Here is a 25,377-nt window from a genome sequence, read left to right as displayed (position 1 = left end):
CTTTCTTTTCCTGACATTGGATAATCTCAGTTAATGTATCTTTAAATTCAGAGGGGTTTTTTTGTTTTGTTTTGTTTTGTTTTACTGCTAGTAGCAGTAAATTAGCTATTTACTAGTTAACTTAGTTCTAGCTAGTATTAGCTAATAGCTAAAATCTGCTATTGAGTCCTCTTAGCAAATATTTAATTTCAGTTATTGTATTTTTAACTGCTTTTTCTATTTGTTTTTTTTCTATAATTTCTTTCTCTTTATTGATACAGTCTGTTTGGTGAGACCTAAGTCTCAAAGTTCCTTTAGTTTGCTAGACAGGGTTTCCTTTTGTTTTTTGAGTATATTTAAAAGAGCTGATTTAAAGTCTTTGTGGAGTAAGTCCACTGCTTGGGCTATTTTAGAAACAGTACTCATTTATGGAACATAAGAAATAGGAAGATCGGTAGGAGAAGGAAGGGAAGAATGAAGGGGGGTAAACAGAAGGGGGAATGAACCATGAGAGACTGTGGACTCTGGGAAACAAACTTAGGGCTTCAGAGGGAGGGGGGTGGGGGATTGGGATAGGCTGGTGATGGGTATTAAGGAAGGCACGTATTGCATGGTGCACTGGGTATTATATGCAAATAATGAATCATGGAACTTTACATCAAAAACTAAGGATATACTGTATGGTGACTAACATAACATAATAAAAAATTATTATAAAATAACAACAACAACAATATGTGTTAAGTGTTCTTTTCCTTAGTATGGGCCATACATTAATTTTTTTTGCATGTTTTTAAAATTTTTGTTGATAACTGGACATTTTGGCTAATATAATGTGAGACTTGTAGAAATCAGAGTCTTAGCCCTACCAGGGTTTATTGTTGTAGTGCTTGTTTGTTCAGTGACTTTCAATGCTAATTCTTTAAAGTCTGTATTCTTTGTCCTGTATAGCCTCTTAAGTCTCTGCTTGTTAGCTTATTGGTCAGCTAATGAATAAACAGATTTTCTTAAATGTATAAGTCCAAGAAAGTCTCCAATTTTTTCCCAAGAGTGTTTGTGTACGTGTTGGGGCATGCCTTCAGCACTCACCCGGCAGTTTACAACTTTGCCATAGCCTCCTGTTCTTGCTTGAACAGAGTTTCAGGTTAGTCAGCAGCGAGAGCATTAGGACTTTTTTTTATGGGCATGCACCCAAACCTGGGCACTGTCCATGTGGCCTTTGAGGTTCCGAGGCATATGTGAGAGCTTTTCAAAACCCTTTATGGACATCGCATTCCCCAGCTTTTCCTTTTATGTTTTTGCCATTTCATGTTAGCCCAACTGTTGTCACTACTTTGAGCAGCAGACATTAAACAATTGCTCCTGATTCTTTTTGACAAAGATACCCAGGAAAAAGTTGTTGTCACTGAGTATGTCAGTTCAACTGGAGAGAGCACCTGGGAATATTCCTAGTCTGCTGGTTTCTACATTTATTTCAGGGCTGTTGGTTTTCAAGACTCCTGTGTAGCTGGGGAGAGATAGATAGTAATAGGGCAAGTGAAAGTGTCACGAAGATTATTTTCCTACCAAGATCCAGCTATTTTTTTTTGAATGAAAGTCATTTGGAATTTTGTAAGCCTTTGGTTAATTTCCAGAGTTTTGAAAAAGTTTCACAATTTTTTCCTAGTGTCCTTGGTGGTTTTTTTTTTGTTTTGTTTTGTTTTGTTTTTGAGGAGAAGCTTTCCAGAGATCTTCACTCAGTTGTTTCTGCTGAATGGCACTCTCAAATACAGTATTTTTATTGTAATAAAATATACAAAACAAAATTTTACCACTTGAACCATTTTAAATTCTGCATAGACACATTAGGTATATACAGAGTTGTGCAACTTTTACCACTACCTCTAAAACATTTTTATCATCTCAAACAGCAACTGTTTACCCACTAAACAGTAACACTTCATTGCTGGCTCTCATCAGCCACTGGTAACCACTCTTCTGCTTTTTGTGTTATGAGTTTGCCTATTCTAGGTGGCATCATAGAGTATTTGTCATTTTTGTGTCTTGCTTATTTTAAGGTTCGTATGTGTTGTAGCATGTATCAGAATTTCCTTCCTATTAGAGTTGAATTATATGCATATACCACATTTTATTTATCCATTCATGTGTTGGGTGTTTGGGTTTTTTCCACCTTTTGGTTATTGTGAATGCTGCTATGAACATTGGTGTACAAACATCTGTTCAACTCTTTGCTTTCAATATTTTTGGATATATATCTAGTGGAATTGCTGGATTGTATGGTAATTCTGTCTTTTAACATTTTGAGGAACTACCAAATTATTTTTTAAAGCAGCCATACCATTTTACATTCCTATCACCAAATATACAAAAATCTCATTTCTCCACATCCTCTTTAATAGTTGTTTAGTTTCTCTTTTTTTGATGATGACTATTCTAGTTGGTGTGAAGTGGTATACTGTTGTGTTTTTTTTTTTATTCACATATAATGTATTATTTATTTCAGGGGTACAGGTCTGTGATTCATCAGTCTTATATAATACCCAGTTCTCATTTGTTACAACACATAACTTCCCAAATGTCTGTCACCCAGTTACCCCCTCCCCCCACCTGCCTCCACTCCAGTAACCCTCAGTTTGTTTCCTATGATTAAGAGTCTCTTATGGTTTGTCTCCCTCTCTGGTTTCATCTTGTGTCATTTTTTCCTCTCTTCCCCTATGTTTTTTAAATTCCACATATCAGTGAGATCATGTGATAATTATCTTTCTCTGATCGACTTGTTTTGCTTGGCATAATACCCTCTAGTTCCATCCGCGTCATTGAAATGGCAGGATTTCATTTTTTTGATGGCTGCGTAATATTCCATTGTGTGTGTGTGTGTGTATATATATATATATATATACCACATCTTCTTTGTCCATTCTATTTTATTTGCATTTCCTTAAGGACTAATGAGACTGAGCATCTTTTCATGTATTTAATTGGCCGTTTGTTTATCTTCTTTGGAGAAATGTCTATTCAAGTCTTTTACCCCTTTTTGAATTAGGCTCTTTTTTGTTTTTGTTGAAGTGTAGACTTCCTTTTGTATTTTGGATATTTGTCCCTTATCAGACATGTTTTGCAAATACTTTCTTCCATTCTGTTGGTTCTCTTTTCACTTTTTTGATAGTGTCCTTTGATGCACAGAAGTTCTGAATTTTGATGAAGTCCAACTTATCTGTTTTTTCTTTTGTTGACTGTGATTTTGGTGTCATATCTGAGAAATCATTGTGAAATCCAATGCCATGAAGATTTTCCCCAATGTTTTCTTTCAAGAATTTTATAGTTATAGCTCTTATATTTATGCCTTTGATCTATTTTGAGTTAAGTTTTCTGTGTGGTATATGTAAGGGTCCCACTTCATTCTTTTGCATGCGGATATTCAGTTTTCCCAGCACCACTTGTTGAAAAGACCAAAAAAAAAATCTTTAAAAGCTACTTATCAGGCTGATTGTTAAAGCGTTTATACAAAAAAAGCAAAAAAACCCCAAAAAATGAAACAAAAAAACCCCCAAAAACAAAACCTCAAAACAGAAAAAGTGTTGGCTAAATTCTATTGCATGCTCCCACATGAATAAGGTAGTTTTGTTAGGGAATTTGTTCTTCATGCAGCTACTGGAATAAATGTGAAAATATAATTTTTATTTGAATGAGTATGGCTTATTTTCCAAAGTTAAGAATAGTTTAGAAGAAATGATAATTATTTTCCTTGTTCAAGTGATATTAATGAAAAGATAAAAGATAATTCAAACATTTTTGTTTTCCAGCATCCATTTAAAGCATTTCTTTTTCAACACTGTTGGATGTAAAAATTCAGAAGAGTTTCTCTGTTTTTCAGATATCTGTTGTTTAAAATGATCATTTTTAAATACACTCCCTTTGAATGCTAGTTTTCCTCTGTTTCTACTTATATTGCCAGTGAGAAGTTTGGTTTGGTTTAGCTAAAGAAAGTTTTATTTGAAATAGGATGACAAAAGTCATATGTGCTCCTATACATATTTAAAAAACACTAAATTGGGAGAATATTAAAGTGTCTAAAGTAAAAATGAGAGTTCTTCCCTTCATCAGAATCCTTAGAGAAATAAGCTCTTTGTGCCCCCATGTATACAGAAGTATATACTTACATATGTATTTGTTAGCTTATCTTTCTAATTGAATGTATCTTTGCTTTGTGTTTCTGAACATATAACTCCTTGTCAGTGCTTTTAGATTGCTGCATAGTTTTTTCTTTTTAAGAATGAACAATCATTTATTTTATCCCTTAATGTGTTAGACATTGCTTGTAGAATTTCACTGTTATAAATAGTGCTGTAAAGAATACTCTCACATGTATATCTTTGTACCTTATTTTTTTTTGAGAAATACCAGTTGTTGGAATTGTTTTGTCAGAGGGTAATGTACATTTAAAACTTTGAACTAGAGTCACTGTAAAAAGGTTTGATATGCAGATGGTGTGAAATTCAAATGTGTATAGAGGTATAAATGTAGAGAAACTTTCACCCATTCACTCCTGTTCCCTTGTCACTCATCTTCTCTTTCGAGAACAACTAGTGTGTGTGTGTGTGTGTGTGTGTGTGTGTGTGTGTGTGTAGATGGGCTGCATTAAAAGGTATGTACATTTAAAATTTTGATAGGTGTTGCCAAATTACCCTCCCTGAGCTAGTTAGGCTCCTAGGTGGAATCAGTTCAGATTTATCATAGAGACCAAAGTTACATACATGGGTGTACATCTATACTAAGTCATCTAGGAACTTTGTAGTCTTTTGAATTGTATGGTTGATTCATATGCTCCTTATTAATTTCTAGTTTGAGAATTTGCATATGAGTTCTCTATCTCGCGGGATAAGTAGCCACAGAAGATGGCTAATTCAAGTTTCTTAGACTTGACTGTGTATATTTGATTTACATCTGTATCTCCCTTGAAAATTGCTTTAAAATATGGTTTTATATGAAATATTTTGAGTGTGAAGAACTTGCAAATTTCCATAGCCATATACATTTGGCTTTGAGATCACCTTCGTGAACTACAAATATTTCTATATATCTAAGATGTGGTCCATATATACAATGGAATATTACTCAGCCATCAGAAAGAATGATTACCCAACATTTGCAGCAGAACGATTACCCAACATTTGCAGCAACAGGGATGGGACTGGAGGAGATTATGCTAAGTGAAATAAGTGAAGCAGAGAAAGACAATTATCATATGGTTTCACTCATTTATGGAACATAAGAAATAGCAGGGAGATCGGTAGGAGAAGGAAGGGAAGAATGAAGGGGGAGGAAACAGAAGGGGGAATGAACCATGAGAGACAGTGGATGGTGGGAAACAAACTGAGGGCTTCAGAGGGGAGGGGGGTGGAGGATTGGGATAGGCCAGTGATGGGTAGTAAGGAGGGCACGTATTACATGGAGCACTGGCTGTTATACACAAACAATGAATCATGGAACACTACATCAAAAACTAAGGATGTACTGTATGGTGACTAACATAATAAGAAATTATTATTAAAAAAAAAGAGGTATGAAAGGGAAGAAAAAATGAGAAATGATTTCTCCTCGCTGAAATATAATTTTGACTCTGGAAATGTAGCAGTACTTTGATGCCTGAGATTGAAAAAAGCTTGGGGTGATTTTTGTTTTTTAAGTTTTATTTATTTGAAAGAGAGAGTGTGCAGGAATGGAGAGGGGCAGAGGGAGAGAGAGTCTTAAGCAGACTCCATGCTGAGCATGGAGCCTGACCTGGGGCTTGATCTCACCATCCTGAGATCATGATCTGAGCCAAAACCAAGAGTCAGGTGCTCAACCAACTGTGCCACCCAGATGCCCCTTGGAGTGATTTTTATTGTAAAATACATTAAGTGCTTAAGAGAAGGCATTTGGCTTTTTCCTTTAGAGAGAGACTATGAGCAGCTCTCAGGATGGATTTTTGGTTATGGTAACTCTTACCTAATTTGTAGAGCTCCCTTATTTCTGGGGAAGCACAGTAGTGTGTGGAGAGACCACATAAACTTGGCTTTGCATTTCATACTCGAATCTCCTTAGCTCTGTAACTTTGAGTAAGTTACATAACCTTTCTGTACCTCAGCTTCCATCTTTAAAATGTATGTCAATAATAGCTGCTTTGTGTTGTTGAAAGAGTTAAAGATAATATACATACATAAATGTCAAGCTGTGCTTGGCAATGATAGGGACCTATAATGTTTAAGCTTCTCTTTTTAAGTGTTACCAATACATAAGAAACTATTGATTGCAAAGTTAATGACTTTTTAGTTCCTAATAAATTATTGTTCTAATTCGTTTAACTCTTATCCCGTTCCCACCCTGTTAAATTTTTTTCTTTTAGGGTGAACTGTCCCATGATCAGGATGTGGTAGAATATATCATGAATCAGCCAAATGTTGTACCACGAATCAATTCTAGGATTTTGACATCTGAGCGAGAATACCTGGATTTAACAGCAACCAGTAAGGAACATTTCAGGAACAACTTTGGGCGTTTTTTCATTTGTGTTTCAGAATCTTTGCATCTTTTGGATTGCAGTGTTTAGAAGATAACCCAAGATTGTGACACAATTTTATGTTTTAATTCATTTCACTTTTAGTTCATACCATGAGCCTCTAAATTCACAAGAGTTTTCTCCAAAAAGAGAGAAATTCTTCCTGTATAAATCCTTGTCAACTTTGAAAAATATCCGTTGTCTTTTTTTTTTTTAGAGAGGGAGGATGGGTGGGTGGGAGAGAGAGAATCTTAAGCAAGCTCCACACACAGTGCAGAACTTCTCACAACCCTGAGATCATGACTTGAGCGAAATCAAGAGTAGGATGCTTAACTGACTGAGCCACCCAGGCACCCCTCCATTGTCTTTTAAACGCTAGCTGTTTAAGCCTTAGGTGATGAGACTACATCTGTGTTGTTGACTTTCTTACAGTCATAAAGCTGTTAAACAGCTGTCTTTTCTTCATCCTTGTTCTGGAATCAGGTAGCAGTGATGTGGACAACACCTCAGGTGGTTTTACTCTGAGAGGCTAGGAATGCCTATCTAAAAAATAAACCTTCACTGAGATAAAGTGTACATGCCATAAAACTCAGTCTTTTGAAATCTTATACATTTTAAAGTGCACAATTTTTGGTGTATTCTCAAAGTTGTCTAATCATCATTGTTTAATTGTAGAACATATATCACCCCCCCTAAAAGAGACCATGTACCCATTGGTAGCTACTCTCCATTTCCCCTTTTCCTACCTCTCCACAACTGCTGATCTAGTTTCTGTTTCTAAGGAAGTTTTCTACTGGGTATTTCGCATAATTAGGAGTTTTCTGTGACTAGCTTCTTTCACTTAGCATAATGTTTTTGAAGTTTTATCCATGTTGTAACATGTCCCAGTACTTTTTTGCCTTTTTATGGCTGATTAATATTTTCTTGTATGGATAGTCCACAGTTGGCTTACCTAATCCTCAGGCGGTGGGTGTTTATGTTGTTTCGCAAGAATACCTTTGCAGGGGTCGCTGTGTGAAGCCCAGATGCAGTTTGTTCCTTATGTCTTTCCTTGTGGCTCTGAAGGCCATTCCAGCAACCAGCTGGTTCTGGTCACTTGCAGAAGTCTCACTGGGCGAGAAAAGATAGTGTAACAGAGAAATACAGGCCAAGGGCATTTGCTGTTGTGGTGGGATGTGATGCACACAGAGCTCTAGGTGTAGTTGTTACTTTATGGCACCTGTCTCTAATCTACTTGAAACTGAATTCCCTTTCTTTTAGACAGAGAAAGATGTACATCTCTGCTTATGTTTGAAAAAGGAAGTAGTCAGAAAGTGACATAAACTGTTTCTTCATAGTTAGGTTTTAGCTTTTTACCAGAAGTTTTAATAGAGCAAGTCAAGCAGTATTAGGAGTTTTGTCCCAAGTTTTTGTTGTTTCCATCATTGTCAATTAAACTACAAAGAGTTCTCTTTGGAGTATTCATGAATAAGGAGCACAACAATAGTTCTGTGTTTCCGGATATCTTTCTCTACTGAATGTTGAAGTGATCAGCTGTGAAATAATGCTAGTTCACAGTGGCAAAAATGCAGTTTGCCTGGTGAACATTTTGGAGCTGTCTGTGGAGGAGCAGTTGGCATCCTTCTCACCAAGGAGTCATAGCTCCATTGTTACCTACACTGCTCTTGGCCTTCACTGTCCTGGGACCTTCTTAGAAGGATACTATGTTTTAAGGCTTTAAGACTTTTGGTGCTTTCTCCCCTCCTCTACATGATGTCATGAGCTGTGTCTGTCTTATTTACCATTTCTCTCCTTTTACTGGAATATTGACTGAAAGGATAGTAAATCCTTGGTATGGTCTGTTGAGTGAAAGGATAAGTGGGTGAGTGGGTGGACAGACATAGAGGGAGGGGTGGGTAATCCATCTATGTGTGGAGGATGGTGATAGAAGAGGGGCATTTGTGTTGGAGTGAATAAGGCATAAGACTGGGGAGATTCTTAGAGATAGAGGGTTTCTGATACAGGATGAAGACCATATTATAGGTGGGAAGAAATTACTGGGTAGTTTAGATCAAAGGAATGACTTGATGAAACTGGGATTTTAGCAAAAGTAACTCAAGGGGAAATGAATGGTAAGAGCATTGCTTGAAGACACTAATTGTTCAATAAACATGAAACAATAGGTTTCACGCACGCATTTTTATAAATCTCATATTATGGACAAATCAGATTATCAGTTGAATATTAATGTTAGACTGAATTTAGGCATGTTAATTATAAATCTATTTCAATTTTCTCTTCCAGATAACTTTTTTGTGGATGACTATGCTAGATTTACTGTTTTGGATTCCCAAGGCAAGACTGCCGCTATTGCCAATAGTATGAACTATCTGACCAAGAAAGGTAATCCATTTTAGGCTTATCTTGGATTCAACTTTTTTTTTCTTTTTTAGTATTTGTAGAAATAATTCAATCTTCAGTGTCTGCTAGAAAGAGATTTCATTTATTATTTCTTATAATGATTTGAATCAAGAAAATACCTTTAAAATTCAATTCTTTATGAAGTGGAGTTTTTGAAAATTCAGATGTTATTCTTATAAATTTATATTAGATATTAAGGTGAAATGAAAAATTTTTTTCATGATTCAAAATGTGAAAACATTTATGATGTAAACATGGGTTAATGAATTGAAAATTGGTTTGACTTGCCTCTTCCGGGACAACACTGAGTTAATTTTTTTAGGGGTTATAAGATAAACTTGGTTCTAGGAATCCTTGTGCACATTTTAAAACTGATTTTTAATATGGGGTCAGTTATTTAGGCTAATATTATGTGAGATTATGTCATTTTAATGGCAGACAGATGCTTTCCCCCTCTGGTCATACTTACTATCCTTTCAGAGCACTGACTGTCATTTAAGGCAGCTATTTTTATCCACGCTGTAGTCTTGTCCTAGGGAGAATTTCTGCCTTCCCAGATCTGTGTAAATAAAAGCTATTGCTCCATTTGGTTCCTCAAGGAATTGGTTCCGAGGGGCCCTGGAACACTGCTATACCCCTAAGGGGACTGCAGAGCAGAGAGAAGATTGATCATATTAGGTTTATTTAAAATTTTGACTCTTACAGCAGGCATCAGTTATAGCAATGACATTTTCTTCTACTCTTTTTCCTTTACCTTTGTCTAGGAATGTCCTCCAAGGAAATCTATGGTAACTTTAAACCTCAGAATGTTCAGTTTCTTTTCTTAATTATCTTATGTGGTTTCAGGCAATCTTGTGATTCAGAATTTATTGACACTTTATTGTGACATTTCTGGAACCTGTGGGTAACAGTAGATAATTTATCACATGCAGATAAAATTTGTATAAATTGTATAAACGTTTGCAAAGAATTCTATTTCAGAAAGTTACAAATTAATGTGATTAAAGACTGATATGTTACCCACATGTTCAAAGGCTTTTTTCCATTGTATATGCTAACAGTTGCCTAAACCATAATAGAATTAATAAATGCATGTTCCTAGTTTGTAATTAAGCCACAGGGAAGTTTACCCTGCTTTCATTCTAGTGTAGAAGTTTTGCTACTTTTGCTTTGTATCTTTATTAAACTTGTCATTTTCTTATTTTTTGCATGGTTTTCAGAAATTATTTGGCTTAATAACAACATTGAAATATAGAATGTGCTTTTTTCCCTGCGACTCAGTGTGTTGTTTTTGTTTTTCTACAGATGATTCTTTCATTAGGCCTGTGACTTTTTGGATTGTTGGGGATTTTGATAGCCCTTCTGGAAGACAGTTACTGTATGATGCTATTAAACATCAGGCAAGTATCTACACCTCCATTGTGTGTGCTGTTACTGTTCTGGGTGTGAAGTGGGAGTCCTGCTTTTTTCATGGTTGATGGAAAGGAGCATTGTTTATCCCAATAGTGAGAAAAGAGAGGAGACTGCAGTGTTCTGACTTCACTGAAGGGTATACATTCTTCTAGAGAAAAAAAAATAATGAGATCCTTATCATAGACAAGTTTTTATTGCGTGACTCTTCATGTTCTTGCTGCAGAGATGCTGCAAAGATCATGCTGTATATTGCATGGGGGGAGGCAGGTCCTTTTCACTGAAGGAGGTCTAAATGGGGAAATACTGTGCAGACACCTTAGTGTTCATATAATAGAAGCAGATCTAGGCGCACAGAGAGATGCACATGTGGATGGTCTGAAATACACATAGCACATAAGTCGTAGAACTTGAGCGAATGGCAGTTGTGAATGGTTGGGAAGAAGTGGACTCCTCTAGAGAGTGTCATTGTCAGAGAATGAGCTGTTACAGTGCCTTTTCCTGAGCAGTTTCAGACTGACTCTTCATCCAGATTTCACACCCTTCCCATGTCCCCTTGCCACCCTGGGTCCCAAGGAAGATTACTGAAGTACTAAAATATCAAGGTGATTTCAACTTCACTAACATGCTAAGTGCCTTTATTGTCTAGGGGAGTAGACCCGATGGTGTGGCCATTTCAAAGTTAAATCAGAATGAAGGACAGTAGATACATACGTAAGATTCTAACTCAAATTTATAAATGCTCAAGTGGTGGTAGAGTGGGAGAGCAAGAAGGGAGAATTGAAAATTTTTTTTCTTAAATTATTTTAGAGGGAGAGCACAGCGGGAGGGGCAGGGGGAGAGGTTGAGAGAATCTCAAGCAGACTCCATGCTGAGAGTGGAGCCCTGTTCGTGGCTTGATTTCACAACCCTGAGATTATGGCCTTCGCGGAAACCAAGAGTCAGAAGCTTAACCGATGGCACTTGGATAGTGCCCTGAGAATTAAAATTTTTTAAAAAATATTTTAATTGAAGTAAAATATAGAATCAAAAGAAGTGCACAAATCATTGGATACATAGTGTCACAAAGGGAACACCCAGGTGACTACCACCCAGGTCAAGAAACAGAATTGTCAGATTCGCTTGTGTCTCCATCATCCCCCTCCCCATATTTGTTTATGTTTGCTTTCTTTACTCAACATTTTTGAGATTTATCCACGATATTACACGTAGCAGTAGTTAGTTCTTTTTCATTGTGCTATTGTATGGCTGTACCACAAAGTTATAAAGCTTTGTTGAATCTTTTTGATGGACAGTGGCGTTTTTTTCTAGTTAGGGGCTATTCTGAGGAATGCAGCTATGACTATTTCTGTATGAATCTTTAGATACACATTAGTATGAATTTTTGTTGCTTATGTTCATGACATAAGGTTTTATGGGTCCCAGATAACTTATGCAACATGGATTCTTATCTTTTTACTCAGGGGGAGATTAATTTTTTAAAAAGACTTTATTTGTGAGAGACAGAGCGTACAAGCAGGGGGAGCAGCAGTCAGAGAGAGAGACAGGCTCCCTGCTGAAGCAAGGAGCCGGATGTGGGTCTCAATCCTGGACCCTAGGATCATGACCTGAGCCCAAGCAGATGCTTAACTCACTGAGCCACCCAGGCGTCCCAGGCAGAGATTAATTTTTTGCAAGGAATCTGGAAAGCCCATGTGAACAAAGAAGTATTTGAATAGAAGCCTGAAGATTGGTTGGGACCGAGGGGAGAAAAGATGGAATGTACTTGGGATTTGCATGCCAACTCGAAGCATGGAGTGTGTTAAAATAATAAAAAAAGGTGTTGGGGAATACAGGACTCTGATGATCTGTAATGGAGCTATATATACAGGGATGGTAAGAAATGAAGTTGGAAAGGTAGACTGGGGACCAGTTCATGTAGGGGTTTGAAAGCCTGGCTATAGCATTTTAATTTTATTCTGTATACAGAAGAGAACTGAAGACTTTGAAGAGAGGTTGTATTTGCTACTTAATGGAATATGATGATGTTAATGCCACTTTTTAAGTTCAAAACATCTACCATATAACTCTTATTTCCCATTTTGTAAATAGAAATCCAGTAACAATGTTAGAATAAGCATGATCAATAATCCTAGTGAAGATATAAGTTATGAGAACACTCAGATCTCCAGAGCAATCTGGGCAGCTCTTCAAACACAGACCTCCAACTCTGCTAAGAATTTCATCACAAAAATGGCCAAGGAGGAGACTGCAGAGGCCCTGGCTGCAGGAGCCGACATTGGGGGGTTCTCTGTCGGGGTAAGTCTCTGTGTGTTGCATGGGGCTGCCTTGTTCTGTGACTTTCCACAGAAGTTCATTCCCATGGTCTGATGTGTCTTGTTCATGATTGGGATTTGTGATTTTAGTACTGAGTTTCAGAGGATTTTCTTCGTTTGGAAGAATCTTGCCAAGAAATAACAATTCTGCCACATTCCCCTTACCAGTTTTATTATGTTCAAATAAAGTTTTAAGATATGACCCATATAAGTTTATGTTGTAAGCACAAAGTCATTTGTTTTGTATAGTTTTTAAAAGACAGGCAATATTTTTTTTATTTATAGAGCAAAAAACTGATTGAAGTTTCTTATGAGTTAGAGGCTTATGTGTTCTTGATGTGTTCTGATATAAGCCCACCTGTATTCATTATATAAGTTACTATCTTTTGGACTATTTAATAGATTTAAAATTCTTATAAAATGATGAGTATACTTGATGTTTCAGTTAGAAAAAAGGCTCTAGAAATTAGCAAGATTTTAAAATGCAGAATAAAGATATAATGAAGAATAATTTGCCAGTTGAGCAATCACATAAAAGAATAGGAGCAGGAAATAAGCATTACTTGGTAAGTGGGAGGGTGGGAGAAAATAGGAGTGGAGAATTGAGACATCATAATGTTAATTCTTAAAATTAGTGCTGACTGTCCATTCAAAGTATTTTATGATTTATTCATTATGATTATTCATTTTTATGGCTTGCTTAATAACAATTACTTTTCCTTAATAACAATTACTTTCCTAGGGCATGGATTTCAGTCTTTTTAAAGAGGTCTTTGAGTCTTCCAAAATGGATTTCATTTTGTCTCATGCCATGTACTGCAGGGATGTTCTGAAGCTGAAGAAGGGACAGAGGGCAGTGATCAGCAATGGAAGGGTGAGGATTTTGTCCTGAGACAAACTTGACCTCAAATTAGATCAGTGAACAGTGTTGGCAGTGTTCTCTTCCAAAGCTAGTAAACTCTTCAGAGTCAAAGGGGATTGGGGCTTATGCAGAGCTGATGATAATTTCTGCATCCTTATTTCAAAGGAGGTTTGCTTTTGACATAAGCATCCTTGTGTAAAACCTTCCTGCTGTGTAATTATGTCCTGCCGCATGTACAGTGGCAGTGAGAGTGTAGTTTCTCAGAATAAGTTGATAAGGCTTTGATACATGAAGTATTCATCCCCTGTGTTCATAGTTGTGTAGTCTCTGGTCAACTTCATTGGTGTAGGCTTAGACTATTTCATACATATCTGCAGCCAGGGACGTGAGACTGGGGGGGATATACCAAACTTTAAACTCTTAGCACTGAGGATGAAATCTCCGCTGTCTGTCATTCACTACACCGCATCTCTGGTTTGGTTCTGTTTTTAATATTCAGCTAGAATTAATGAAACTATGTTGCTATTTTGTTTTACTTCAGAGTTGCTTACTAGGAAAATATTGTGAAGTGTACAAGTCTACCCTCTGTAGTTGAGGAATTGATAAGTAAATAAATAACTGGATGAGTTGATTTGGGTTTTATTTTCACCTTTTTCATTGATGTTATGAGATGTATACATGTCTTGGGTCCTTAAAGTGATTAGGTTTATAAGATAGCCTGAGGACTTCAGAGGGCTTCTTTCCAAAACCGACCACTCTGCCCTTCTTCACAGATCATTGGGCCACTGGAGGACAGTGAACTCTTTAATCAAGATGATTTCCACCTCCTAGAAAATATCATCTTAAAAACTTCAGGACAGAAAATCAAATCCCATATTCAACAGCTTCGGGTAGAAGAAGATGTGTAAGTTTTGCCTTGGAAGAAAGTAATCAGTGCATGTCATAGGGACTGTGTTAGTTGAACTTCCCTCATGCTACCTATTTCATGGTGTTTTATTTCCAGTTTGAACATATAATAATGCTTTTCAGTTGTTTATGCTTCTGTTGAAACAAGTTAATTTATTTAAAGATCTGAATTAGGTTTTTCCATTTTGTTTTTTTCGATGTGGAAAATTTCAAACATATGCAAAAGTAGGGGGGTGAGTTTTTGTTTTTGTTTTTTATTATCTTGGGATACTTTTGTAAAGAGATACTTTCCCTTTTCTGTTTTATTTTGTTCCAGAAAGGAAAGTCAGGTTAAATGCTTTTTTTCCTTTATTTACTAGTATAGAATAATGAGTTGTTTCTCTTGCAGCCTCCAAAGGTTATGATTTGGTTATTGTTGGTTTTTAATTTTTATTTTAATTCTTTCAGTGTTGTTATTAGCTAATGTATTATTTTATTCTTCAATATTTTATGTATTTATTTGATAGAGCAAGTGAACGGACAAGCAGGGGGAGGGGCAGAGGGAGAGGGAGAAGCAGACTCCCTGCTGAACAAGGAGCCCGATGTGGGACTCAATCCCGGGACCCTGGTATCACAACCTGAGCCGAAGGCAGATGCTTAACCAACTAAGCCACCTATAGTTGATGTATTTTAATGAGTTATTTCCCAGTGGAAGAAAATGAAATTATTTAACTGGTCCATGTACCTGCTGTATAACTAGAGCCCATAGGTCATATACACGTGGTTTCTGTATTAAATATCAAATGAATGTAGTTGAAAGGTGTATTTTTATGTTTAATTTTTTGAGGAACCGTCATATGTTTTTCCACAGAGATGATACCATTGTGTTTCCTAATGCATAAAGGTTCCAATTTCTCCACATCTTTACCAGTACTTGTTATTTTCTGGGTGTTTTTTTTTTTTTTTTTGTAATAACCCACTCTAATGGGTGTGAAGTGGTATTTCTTTGTGGTTTGATTTGCACTTCCCTAATGATTAGTGATGTTGACAGCTTTTTACATGCTTATTAGTCATCTGTATATCTTTGGGAAAATATCTTTCCAGTACTTTGCACTTTTTTTTTTTTTTTAAAGTAATCACTTTACCCACAGTGGGGCCGGAACTCACAACCCCGAGATTAAGAGTCTCATGCTCCACTGACTGAGCCAGCCAGGTGCCCCTACTTTTCACTTTTTTTTTTTTTAAAGATTTTATTTATTTATTTGACAGAGAGCGAGCACAAGCAGGGGGAGCAGCAGGCAGAGGGAGAGGGAGAAGCAGGCTCCCCACCAAACAGGGAGCCCGATGCGGGGCTTGATCTCAGGACCCTGGGATCACGACCTGAGCCGAAGGCAGACGCTTAACAGCTGAGCCACCCAGGCACCCCAACTTCACATTTTTAATTGTTTTTTTTATTATTGAGTTATAGGAGTTCCATGTAAATACTTTGGATATCGATCTCTTATAGATAGATGATATGCAAATATTTTCTTCCATTCCATAGGTTGCATTTTCATTCTTTTGATAGTGTTCTTTGGTGAGTAAGTTGGAGGCTATAAAATTTAAAAGTTCTTCTGGTTTTTTTCTTCATCTCTTTCATATATCCTCATGCTGCAGAGTTTAAGAGCCTTAGTGATGTATTGATTTTCATCTCAACCAATAATGATGCTACAGATAAAGAGGTTTCCTCCTTCCTCTGGCTTTTTTTTAGTGATGCCTTTGTTCTGGCCTATGAAACACTTCCTAATGCAAGTCAGGAGGTGTTCCTGTGACTTGAAGCCATCATATCATGGGCATAGGCTTGGTGTGGTGTGCCCTTGGACCACTCCCTCTCTTTATGGAGTCTTTATGGACTATATTGCCAGTTTTTCTCTTGCTTATTGGTGTAAAGTTCATATGTTCTTCAGACCATCTTGTTGGCATTCAGTACTTAGGCTGATTATATTATGTTCAGCAATAATTGGAAAAACCTTCAGTTAAAGAGATGCTAAATTTTCACCAACTGTGTCTTTCAGGGCAAGTGACTTGGTAATGAAGGTGGATGCTCTTCTGTCAGCTCAGCCAAAAGGAGATGCAAGAATCGAGTACCAGTTTTTTGAAGACAGCCATAGGTACAGAATTAATATTGAATTTATGCATATTCTTGAATAAAATCTTAAGGCTGCCTTTACCTCATCTCCTTTGTTTTTTCATATGAAGCATGTATGTAAATTCTTATTGGAATGGAAGATTTGTCCAGTGTGCAGTTTTCATATATACTCATTTTCATACGTCGAATTCATATACAGATCTCAGTTGCATAAAAGTTGACATTTATTTTTAAATACATCTGAAATAGTTCTGACTGTACCCTTTTAGAAAACAGAAAGCATTTAATGAAACAGTTGTAGTTTTCTGATATTCAAAAATAAACAGGTTGTTAGGGCACTTGTATTGTTCATCTTTTATTGAAAACGTTTTGTTTTCAATAAATAAAAATAAGTTTAGCATTATGAAAAAGCCCTTGCCTTTTGGTTTTGAGTTTTTTATTTGAAAAGTTTCAAAGCTTAAGAATAGTTGAAAGGTTATTACAGTGAACACCCAAATATCTTTAACCTGTGTTCACCGGTTGGTAACATTATGCCACATTTATCTGTCATCTGTGTGTGGGTTTCTGCATATGTGTGTATGTATAGTACATACAATGTGTATTTATGTTTGTGTACAAACTTCTATATACTTACGTTTTTTCTGAACCATTTGAAGGTCCGTTGCAGACATCATTACACATCATGCCTGAATCCCTCAGCATGTATCTCCTGAGCACTAGGAGTGTCTCCACTGTTGGCATACCTCAGAGATTTTACCTGGATACAGTGACATTAAGTAGTACACAGTCCATATTCACATTTCTCCAAGGCCCCAGTAATGACCTTTGAAAACTGTTTTGTTCTTTAATTTGGTCCAGATCACACGTTGCAGTTCTTTGTTGTGTGTCTTTTAGTCTCCTTAAATCCAGAACAGTTCCCTGCGTTTTTTTGTTTTTTATTCTTTGTGTTTTTTTTTTGTTTTTGTTTGTGTGTTTGTTTTGTCTTTTATGACACTGACTTTTTTAAGAGTCCACGCCAGTTATCTTGTAGAATGTCCCATAGTCTGGGTCGTTTACTCACAATTAGACAAGATTAAGTTGTCTTTAGGAAGAACCCCTACAGTTGATGTATGTAGCCAGGCAAGGTTATATATCTTGATTGTGCCTTAGAGGCTTTAGATATTGAAGCCTGCATCCTACTTCTTTATGATTCTGATTTATTTAGTTTGGGGTAGATTGTACTTTGGTTTTGTTGATCCGTGCTTTCTTACAGCAAGTTCTTATGGGGATCAAATTTGACCAGACTGTTTGATGATCCAAGCTGGAATGGAGACCCTGTCCTTTCTCACTGGCTATGTGTCCTAACTTCTTACATCGCCAGTGGGTGAAGACTTCTATGGCTCCTTGCTAATCCTAGCTGGATTTTGCCCATTATCACCCATCTTCTCATCACGGTATACTTTCAGGAAGTAACCCATCTAGTTATTACCACAAGAAACATATTTCCTAATTGGCTTGCCATCCTGTTTGCCTTTCATGGCCAAGATAGTGAGTCCCGAGCAAGAATCTCTTCCCTTTTTAGAACATCGTTTTCTCCATGAGTCTTATATAATTAAAATGCTCTAATTATAAATTCTGTTATGAGACAAATTATAATTAGAGAAATTCTTCTTACTGGGGTTATGTTAGTTAAATGAGTGTTTGTTATATTTAAATCAGAAGTTTCTTATTTATGTGAGAAATAAAAAGGTCTGAATTATTGCTTATGTATATCCTTGCCCTAAAAGTGTGGCTCACAGAACAACAGCAGGGCATCATCCGGGAGCTTCTCAGAAATGCAAATATCTGGCCCCAGCCAGACCTCCTGAGTCAGTATCTACATTGTAACAGGATCCTCCCAGGTCACTTTAGTGTACCTTAAGATTGGGGAAGCACTGTATTCTTTGATGTTTGCTCTACTCACTATAGGAAGATGTATATGACCCCCAAATCTTGTTTCGGTGTCTGTACTTTTGGCCTTACTCTGGTCTTTTCTCTGATATAGCAAGTATATTTCAACATGATACTGTTAGTTTATACTGTTCTCCATTTCCATACCACTGTTCCTCTAATCTTGGCTTTTGTTAATCTTTTTTGTTAGGGAGATGTGCGGTGGTCAAAGGCCCCACAGGGTCCGTTTCTGGTTATGCCTGTTGCAGATCACTTAGAACGCTGGGTCAGAACATTAACATATCACACAGAACTCTACCCAGACCTGCCAGGTTCACAGGTTTTGGCCTGGGCATGCCTGACTCAGATACTATACTCCACAGGACTCTTCTTCGGAACTTCTGTTCTTCTTCCCTTTGTGAGAATTTACATAATGCTATTCTCTAGGGAGCTTTTTCCTTCTGGAATTCTAGAGAAGCACAGAAATCCAGGTTATCTGAGGGCAGTGGCTCTCCTACTTTGGCTTTTACCTAGAGAGTTTGTTAAAGGGCAGATTGCCTGACCCACCCCCTGAGTTTCTGATTCAGGAAGTCTGGGTTGTGGCTGACAGTTTGTTTCTAACAAATTTCCAGATGAAGCTGATAACTGCTGGTCTGGAGCCACACTTTGAAAACAGCTGTATTAGAGTTAAAAAAAAAATGTTATTTTGGAATAATTATTGACAGCTGGAATTGTTAATTTTATCAAAAATTGAAAACATCTGCTTTGATAACAGGCACAAAGCTATTTTGATGGTTATTTCCAAAGCAGTTTTGAAATAATCTTCATCACCATTTAAACTATCGTTACCCAGTTTTGTTAGTTACATTTTATTTTGTACTTTTGTTTTCCTCCCACTGGATAAATGCTCTTGCGCAGTACAAGAGTGGTTAGCACCAGAACTACATTAACACACTGTTCAGAGCAAACAGATAGGCATTGATTTGGCCAATTAAGTTTTGGAAAATTGGATGTATTTTAAAATCCTTTCAAGTTTACTCCTTTTCAAAATATAGCAGAGGCTCCTGCTCCTCTTAAGTCATCTGAGTCAATATGACTTCGGAGGGAGGCTGTGCAGCTGGAAACTACAGATGGGAAAATGTACATTCTCCTCAGAAATCCTAGAGGTACAACCCAAAACCCAAACAGCTGCTGTTTTTCACTTAGTAAGAAGACAAAATATGTATAACTTAATGTCCTTGTAAATTGACTCAGTTCTTTTGGAAATGTGATTGACAGTACATATTATCCACAAAGATGTTTGTATCCTGTGACTCTGTAATCTCGTGTCTAGGACTTTGTCTACTAAAGAAATGTCCAAGTATGAAGAAAACTGTATGTATGAAGTTTCTTACAGGCTGCAAGCCATCTAAATGCCCAACACTAAGGAATAGCTTAAGTAAACATGGCAGATTCACTTGGTAAATAGAAGATTATTTTTTATTCAGGATAGTTGATGTGTAACAATATGGAAAAATCGTTATGAAAAAGTGGTAGGGGAAGGAAGGAAATTGTTACAAAATTGCTGATATTCTTTGTATAGCTACTCTTTATAGAGGCATTTGAGAAGGTCTACAGAGAGAAATGCCACAGCATGGTTGAGTTGGGATGGCGAGATTTTATGATTATTTCCTTTTTCTCTCATATGTTTTCTGTAATGTTCTTTGTATTATTTTTAAAAATCCATTTATTTCTTCTCATACCCTTCTTGCCAAGAAATAAAAGTTGGCTTAATGTTTGTAGTTGTTCAAAAGCAAACATTAGCTTTTAGTAGATTTTGGTTAAATAGTCTTAAGCTGGTTTTCATCTTTTGTTCATTTTGAGTGAACTTGAGTCATTAGCAGGTTTTGCAAACTTTGAGGTAAACATAATTACATGGTTAACCGCTGTGTAGCCAGCCTTGTTGTTCTAGATCTGAAGTGTTTTTGGAAATGCTGAGAAAGCTGATAGGTTATGTTGGTCTTAAAAAATGGTTAGCTTGTTTCCTATTTTCCACCAGATTAATGTTTTGTCTTTTGATCTCTGTAGTGCAATTAAAATGAGGCCAAAGGAAGGGGAGACGTACTTTGATGTCGTGGCTGTCATTGACCCTGTCACCAGAGAAGCACAGAGACTTGCCCCATTGCTCTTGGTAGGCATGGCCTAAGAGGCAGTTGCGTCTCTTTATCTGAAGTGGTCACAGGCCCTGTGACTCTCTGAGAGTGTCATTGTTCCCCTCGTTATCTTCAAAGGGCTTTGAAAAATGCTACAGGGCATCTTGGCAGAGCAAATGTCTTCATATATTGGTAATGGCTCTAGAAACAGCCTCACAACCTTAGAAAGTTGGTACAAGTTTGGTTGGTTTCCTCATGTAATTTTTAAAAATGTCCTATTTAGAGCAAGATATGTTTTAATTAAATTGATTTATGCCATATTTTGATTTATAATGAATGAGAGTTAAAAAGGTAAAATAATTTTGCTTTACTATTTTCTTTTTCTAATACTAGCATTTTTTAAATTGTAGCATGTCTTGTAGATTTGTATAAGATATTACAATTTTAGGAAAATTTAAGAGCTTTGCCAAAAAGACAGTTTCCTTAACATTTTTTTTGAGTTGTATTTCTTTTTTAAGGTGACGTTTTATTCATGTATAATCAGCTAAGATTTTTGTGGGTGTGTGTATGTGTGTATATATATATATGCATATATATATATGCGCTTTTTTTCTATTATTGTATGTAAACTGCACTGATGAACCTTTAATATTTTCCTTGTGTAGACAGTTCTCTATTATCCATCAGTTGCTTTACCACACAAGGGCGAGCAGTGATTTGCAATAGCCCACTTGCCATGTTTTTTCCAAGTAATGTGTGTGTGTGATTTAGATTGTGTGCCAGAGTTGGGATTTCCAGAAATTTCTCTGCAGATTTTATGGCTTCTATTATCTTTCTGTCTTTCTTGAGAAGTCAGAGATGTTCTTTCAACTCAGTGTCGAAGTGATAAGTTTCTGAAGAGAAAATGTAAATATTTTGTCTCAGATATTACTTTCTCTATAGGAAAATTTTATGTTTTGTCTCTGGTTTGCTCTTTTAGGTTTTAACCCAGCTGATCAACATGAATCTAAGAGTGTTTATGAACTGCCAATCTAAACTTTCTGACATGCCTTTAAAAAGGTAAAATAAGCTGTTTAAGAAATCAATCAAAAACGTGGTACTAAATCTGAATGCTGGTATTGAATGTTAAGGATCAAGTGGGTTTATAGGTGGACTTCATGTTTGAAAAGGTCATTTACTGAATGTTCAGTTTTGCTAAATTTCTGCTCTAATCAGAAGTTCTAAGAACTTAGTGTGGGTATGGAAGCATTTACGTGGCATTAACTCAAGTTACTTGGACCTGCCTGCCTGCCTTCCTTCTTCCCTCCCCCTCTGTCCCTTCCCTCCCTTGGAATTACATAGTTCTTTAATTTTAGAGCATTTGGATCAATATAGCTATTAAATTTACCTAGTTAGTTTAAAAAAAAGTGCTGTAGTACAGAAAGAAACTTGTCTGCCCTTTTTATCTTAAAAGTGGAGCAGTTATTTCAAGTTGGAGTATATTTGTCAGAGGAAGCTTACTGAGGCTCATTTGCATTATCTTTTTTTTTAATTTAAGATTTTATTTATTTATTTGACAGAGAGGCAGCTAGAGAGGGAACACAAGTAGGAGGAGTGTGAGAGGGAGAAGCAGGCTTCCCGTGGAGCAGGGAGCCCGATGCGGGCTCGATCCCACAACTCTGGGATCATGACCTGACCGAAGGCAGACGCTTAACACGACTGAGCCACCCAGGCGCCCCTCATTTACGTTATCTTGAGAAGGAGGGCAGGCTTGCAGGCTTAGCTGTATGTCGTCTGAACCTTGGAATGGTCATTTCATGAAGAAAGTTAAATAAAAAGCAGTCAGTAGTAATAGGGTAACATCTGCTGGGTCTGTGGGAAAATTCTGATAAAAATAATGTGCCGTGTTTTATAAGTTAGATTCTAAGTGAATTCAAATAGTGTTTGAAACAGTTCTCAGCTTCTGCATTGTCCTTGAGTAGGAGAAATGTTTAAACGACTATGTATAGTGTTTTCAGGGCTCACCTGAGAACTGCCATCATTTAGGACTTTGTGTTTAAGAGAAAAATAACTTTTTCTCCCTGAAGGAAGGCATGTGCTCAGGAAATCTTGTGACTCCAACAACAGCCATCCTTAGCAGTACCAGAAAGAGTGACCTCTCCTCTCAGTTCTGTCCCTCCTGCTCTTCTCTTGCATCTGCAACAACCACAGGTCAAGAGATGGTTTTGGAAACACTTTTCCCAATCTGGGAGGTTACCCTTCCAAATCTAGTTTGTTTTATTTTAAAGCAACTAGTTACCAGTGTGGATGCCTGTGAACTTAAGGACTGTGGGTGTATTAAAAAGACTCACTTTTTATTTTTTTTTTTTTAAATTTCAGCTTTTACCGTTATGTCTTAGAGCCAGAGATTTCTTTCACTCCAGACAATAGCTTTGCTAAGGGTCCAATAGCAAAATTTTTGGATATGCCACAGTCTCCTCTGTTCACCCTGAATTTGAACACACCTGAGAGTTGGATGGTGGAGTCTGTCAGAACGCCATATGATCTTGATAATATTTATTTAGAAGAGGTAAGAATATCATTACTTCTACGTATGTAATCTTGTGTAAAACCTGTTTAAAATGGAGTGGTTGTAGTTTCTGACTGAACAGACTGGATCACAGTCTAGACAGGCCTCTGAGATGTCTGTGTTCATGTATAATTGTATTTTTAAAAAATAACAGCTTCATTGAGATCTATTTCACATACCATAAAGTTTACCCTTTTAAAGTATACAGTTAAGTAGTTTTAGTATATTCACAGAATTGTGTAGCCGTCACCACTAGATAGAAAAAGTCCATACCCATTAGCAGTCACTCCCCATGACCCCCTGGCAACCACTAATCTATATTCTGTCTCTGTGGATTTGCTTGTTCTGACGTTTGATCTAAAGAGAATCATATATTTTTGTGACTGGCTTCTTTCACTTCAGTGATTATTTTTAAGGTTCATCCATGTTGTAGCATGTATTAGCATTTAATTCTTTTTTTATTGCCAGAAAATATTTTATTGTATGGAAATACCACATTCTGTTTATCCATTCATTGATAGATATTTGGGTTGTTTCTACTTTTTGACTATTATAAATGCTGCTGTGAACATTCATGTCCAAGTTTTTATAGATGTGCTTTTATTTCTCTTGGAATTGGTGGATCATACAGGAATTCTGTGTTTAATCACCTGAGGGATTGCCAAACTGTTTTCCAGGGCGACTGCACCATTTTCCGTTCCTACCCATGATGTTCAGCATTTTTTCATGTGTTTATTGGCTATTTGTATATCATCTTTGGGGAGAAATGTCTGTTCAAATCCTTTGCCTATTAAAAAATTTGCCTGTTTTTTATTTTGGAATTGTAAGAGTTCTTTGTATATTCTAGATAAAAGTCTGTTATCAAATATTTGATTGGTCAATAATTTCTTTCATTCTGTTAGTTGTCTTTCACTTTCTGGATAATGTCCTTCAAAGCACAAGTGTTTCTAATCTCGATGAAATCTGTTTTTTTCTTTCGTTGCTTGTGCTTTTGGTAATATACCTGAGAGAAATCAGTGTTTAATCCCAGGTCACGAAGATTTATTCCTATATTTTCTTATAGGACTTTCAAAGTTTTAAACTCTTACATTTAGGTCTTTTATTCATTTTTAGTTACTTTTTGTGTGAGGTAGGGTTACAGATTTATTTGCATGTGAATATCCATTTGTCACAGCACCATTTGTTGAAAAAACTGTTCTTTCCCAACTGTATGGTCTTGGTACCTTTGTCAAAGGTCTCTTAGCCCTGGATGAATTTAATTCTAGACTGTCAGATCTCTTCCCTTGATCTGTGTGTCTATCCTTAGGCCACACTTGTCTTAACTGTAGCTTTGTTGTCAGTTTTGAAATTGGTAAGTTAGTTTTCTAATTTTATTCTTACATTTCAAGGTAGTTTTGGCCATTTTGGCGAAGTTTGCATTTTGGAATCAGCTTGTTAATATCTGTAGAAAAGGCTGCTGGGATTTTGATAGAGATTACATTAAATCCCTAAATCAATCTGAAGAGTATTGCCATCTTACTAAGTGTTCTGACCCATGACTATGGGATGTCTTTCCATTTATTTGGGTCTTTAATTTCTTTCAACAATGTTTTATAGGTCTTAGTATACAGGCCTGTAAAAGATGATGTCATCTGCAAATAGAGGTAGTTTTATTTCTTTCTTTCCAAACTGGATGTCTTTTATTTAATTTTCTTGCCTAATTGGGAAATTTTTAAATTACCAATTCAGTCTCTTGTTATGGATTTGTTTGGATTTTCTATCTCATCTTAAGTCATTTTCTGGAGTTTGTGTCTCAGGAATTTATCCATTTTATCTAGATTACAATTTGTTGGCCTATAGTCAGTCATAGCATTTTCTTACAGTCTTTTAAATTTAGTTTTGGAGTGATATTTCCTTTTCCCTTGCTGACCTCAGTGAGTTGGCTCTTCTGTCTTTTTTTTGTGGTCATTCTAACTAAAAGTTTATCAGTTTGTTGGTATTTTCGAAGAATCAGCTTTTGGCTTCGTTGATTTTTCTCTGTTTTTCTGTTCTTTATTTCCTTATGTTCATATAGCTGTTTGGAGTATCTAAGGTAAGTGGTCCTGTCCCCCAGTCCATTTTCAAAGATTGAGAGCTCACAAGTGCAGTTTTTTCTGATGTGTCTTCACAGCCCTCACTCTGTACCTAGCTCGGAGTATATTAACAAAAGAATTAAAACATATGGTCTTTACTTACAAGGAGCTTACAACATCTCAGAACCTCCTTCCTTTCTAAAACAACTGTCTCTGTGTCT

The 25,377-nt window shown here is 36.5% G+C and overlaps 1 protein-coding gene across 4 annotated transcripts in view; it reads left to right on the top strand.

Annotated features, from left to right (window-relative positions):
- Window positions 1–25,377, top strand: part of UGGT1 (UDP-glucose glycoprotein glucosyltransferase 1) — a 130,522-nt gene that overhangs the window by 78,127 nt on the left and 27,018 nt on the right. For 2 of the 4 annotated variants that reach the window (XM_026510242.4, XM_026510240.4), the window contains 11 exons: window positions 6,365–6,485; window positions 8,801–8,899; window positions 9,682–9,705; window positions 10,223–10,317; window positions 12,419–12,625; window positions 13,385–13,516; window positions 14,278–14,408; window positions 16,444–16,539; window positions 20,493–20,595; window positions 21,537–21,616; window positions 22,916–23,105. In XM_026510242.4, coding sequence (XP_026366027.2) covers window positions 6,365–6,485; window positions 8,801–8,899; window positions 9,682–9,705; window positions 10,223–10,317; window positions 12,419–12,625; window positions 13,385–13,516; window positions 14,278–14,408; window positions 16,444–16,539; window positions 20,493–20,595; window positions 21,537–21,616; window positions 22,916–23,105 — 1,278 coding nt within the window. The remainder of the gene's footprint in view (window positions 1–6,364; window positions 6,486–8,800; window positions 8,900–9,681; window positions 9,706–10,222; window positions 10,318–12,418; window positions 12,626–13,384; window positions 13,517–14,277; window positions 14,409–16,443; window positions 16,540–20,492; window positions 20,596–21,536; window positions 21,617–22,915; window positions 23,106–25,377) is intronic. The other 2 variants (XM_048214150.2, XM_026510241.4) reach the window with 1 other exon arrangement.

The sequence above is a fragment of the Ursus arctos genome, unplaced genomic scaffold (assembly GCF_023065955.2).
Source record: "Ursus arctos isolate Adak ecotype North America unplaced genomic scaffold, UrsArc2.0 scaffold_1, whole genome shotgun sequence".
In the NCBI taxonomy this organism is placed as follows: Eukaryota; Metazoa; Chordata; class Mammalia; order Carnivora; family Ursidae; genus Ursus; species Ursus arctos.
Note: the sequence above shows the minus strand (reverse complement) of the source record. Positions and strands in the feature narration are given on the sequence as shown.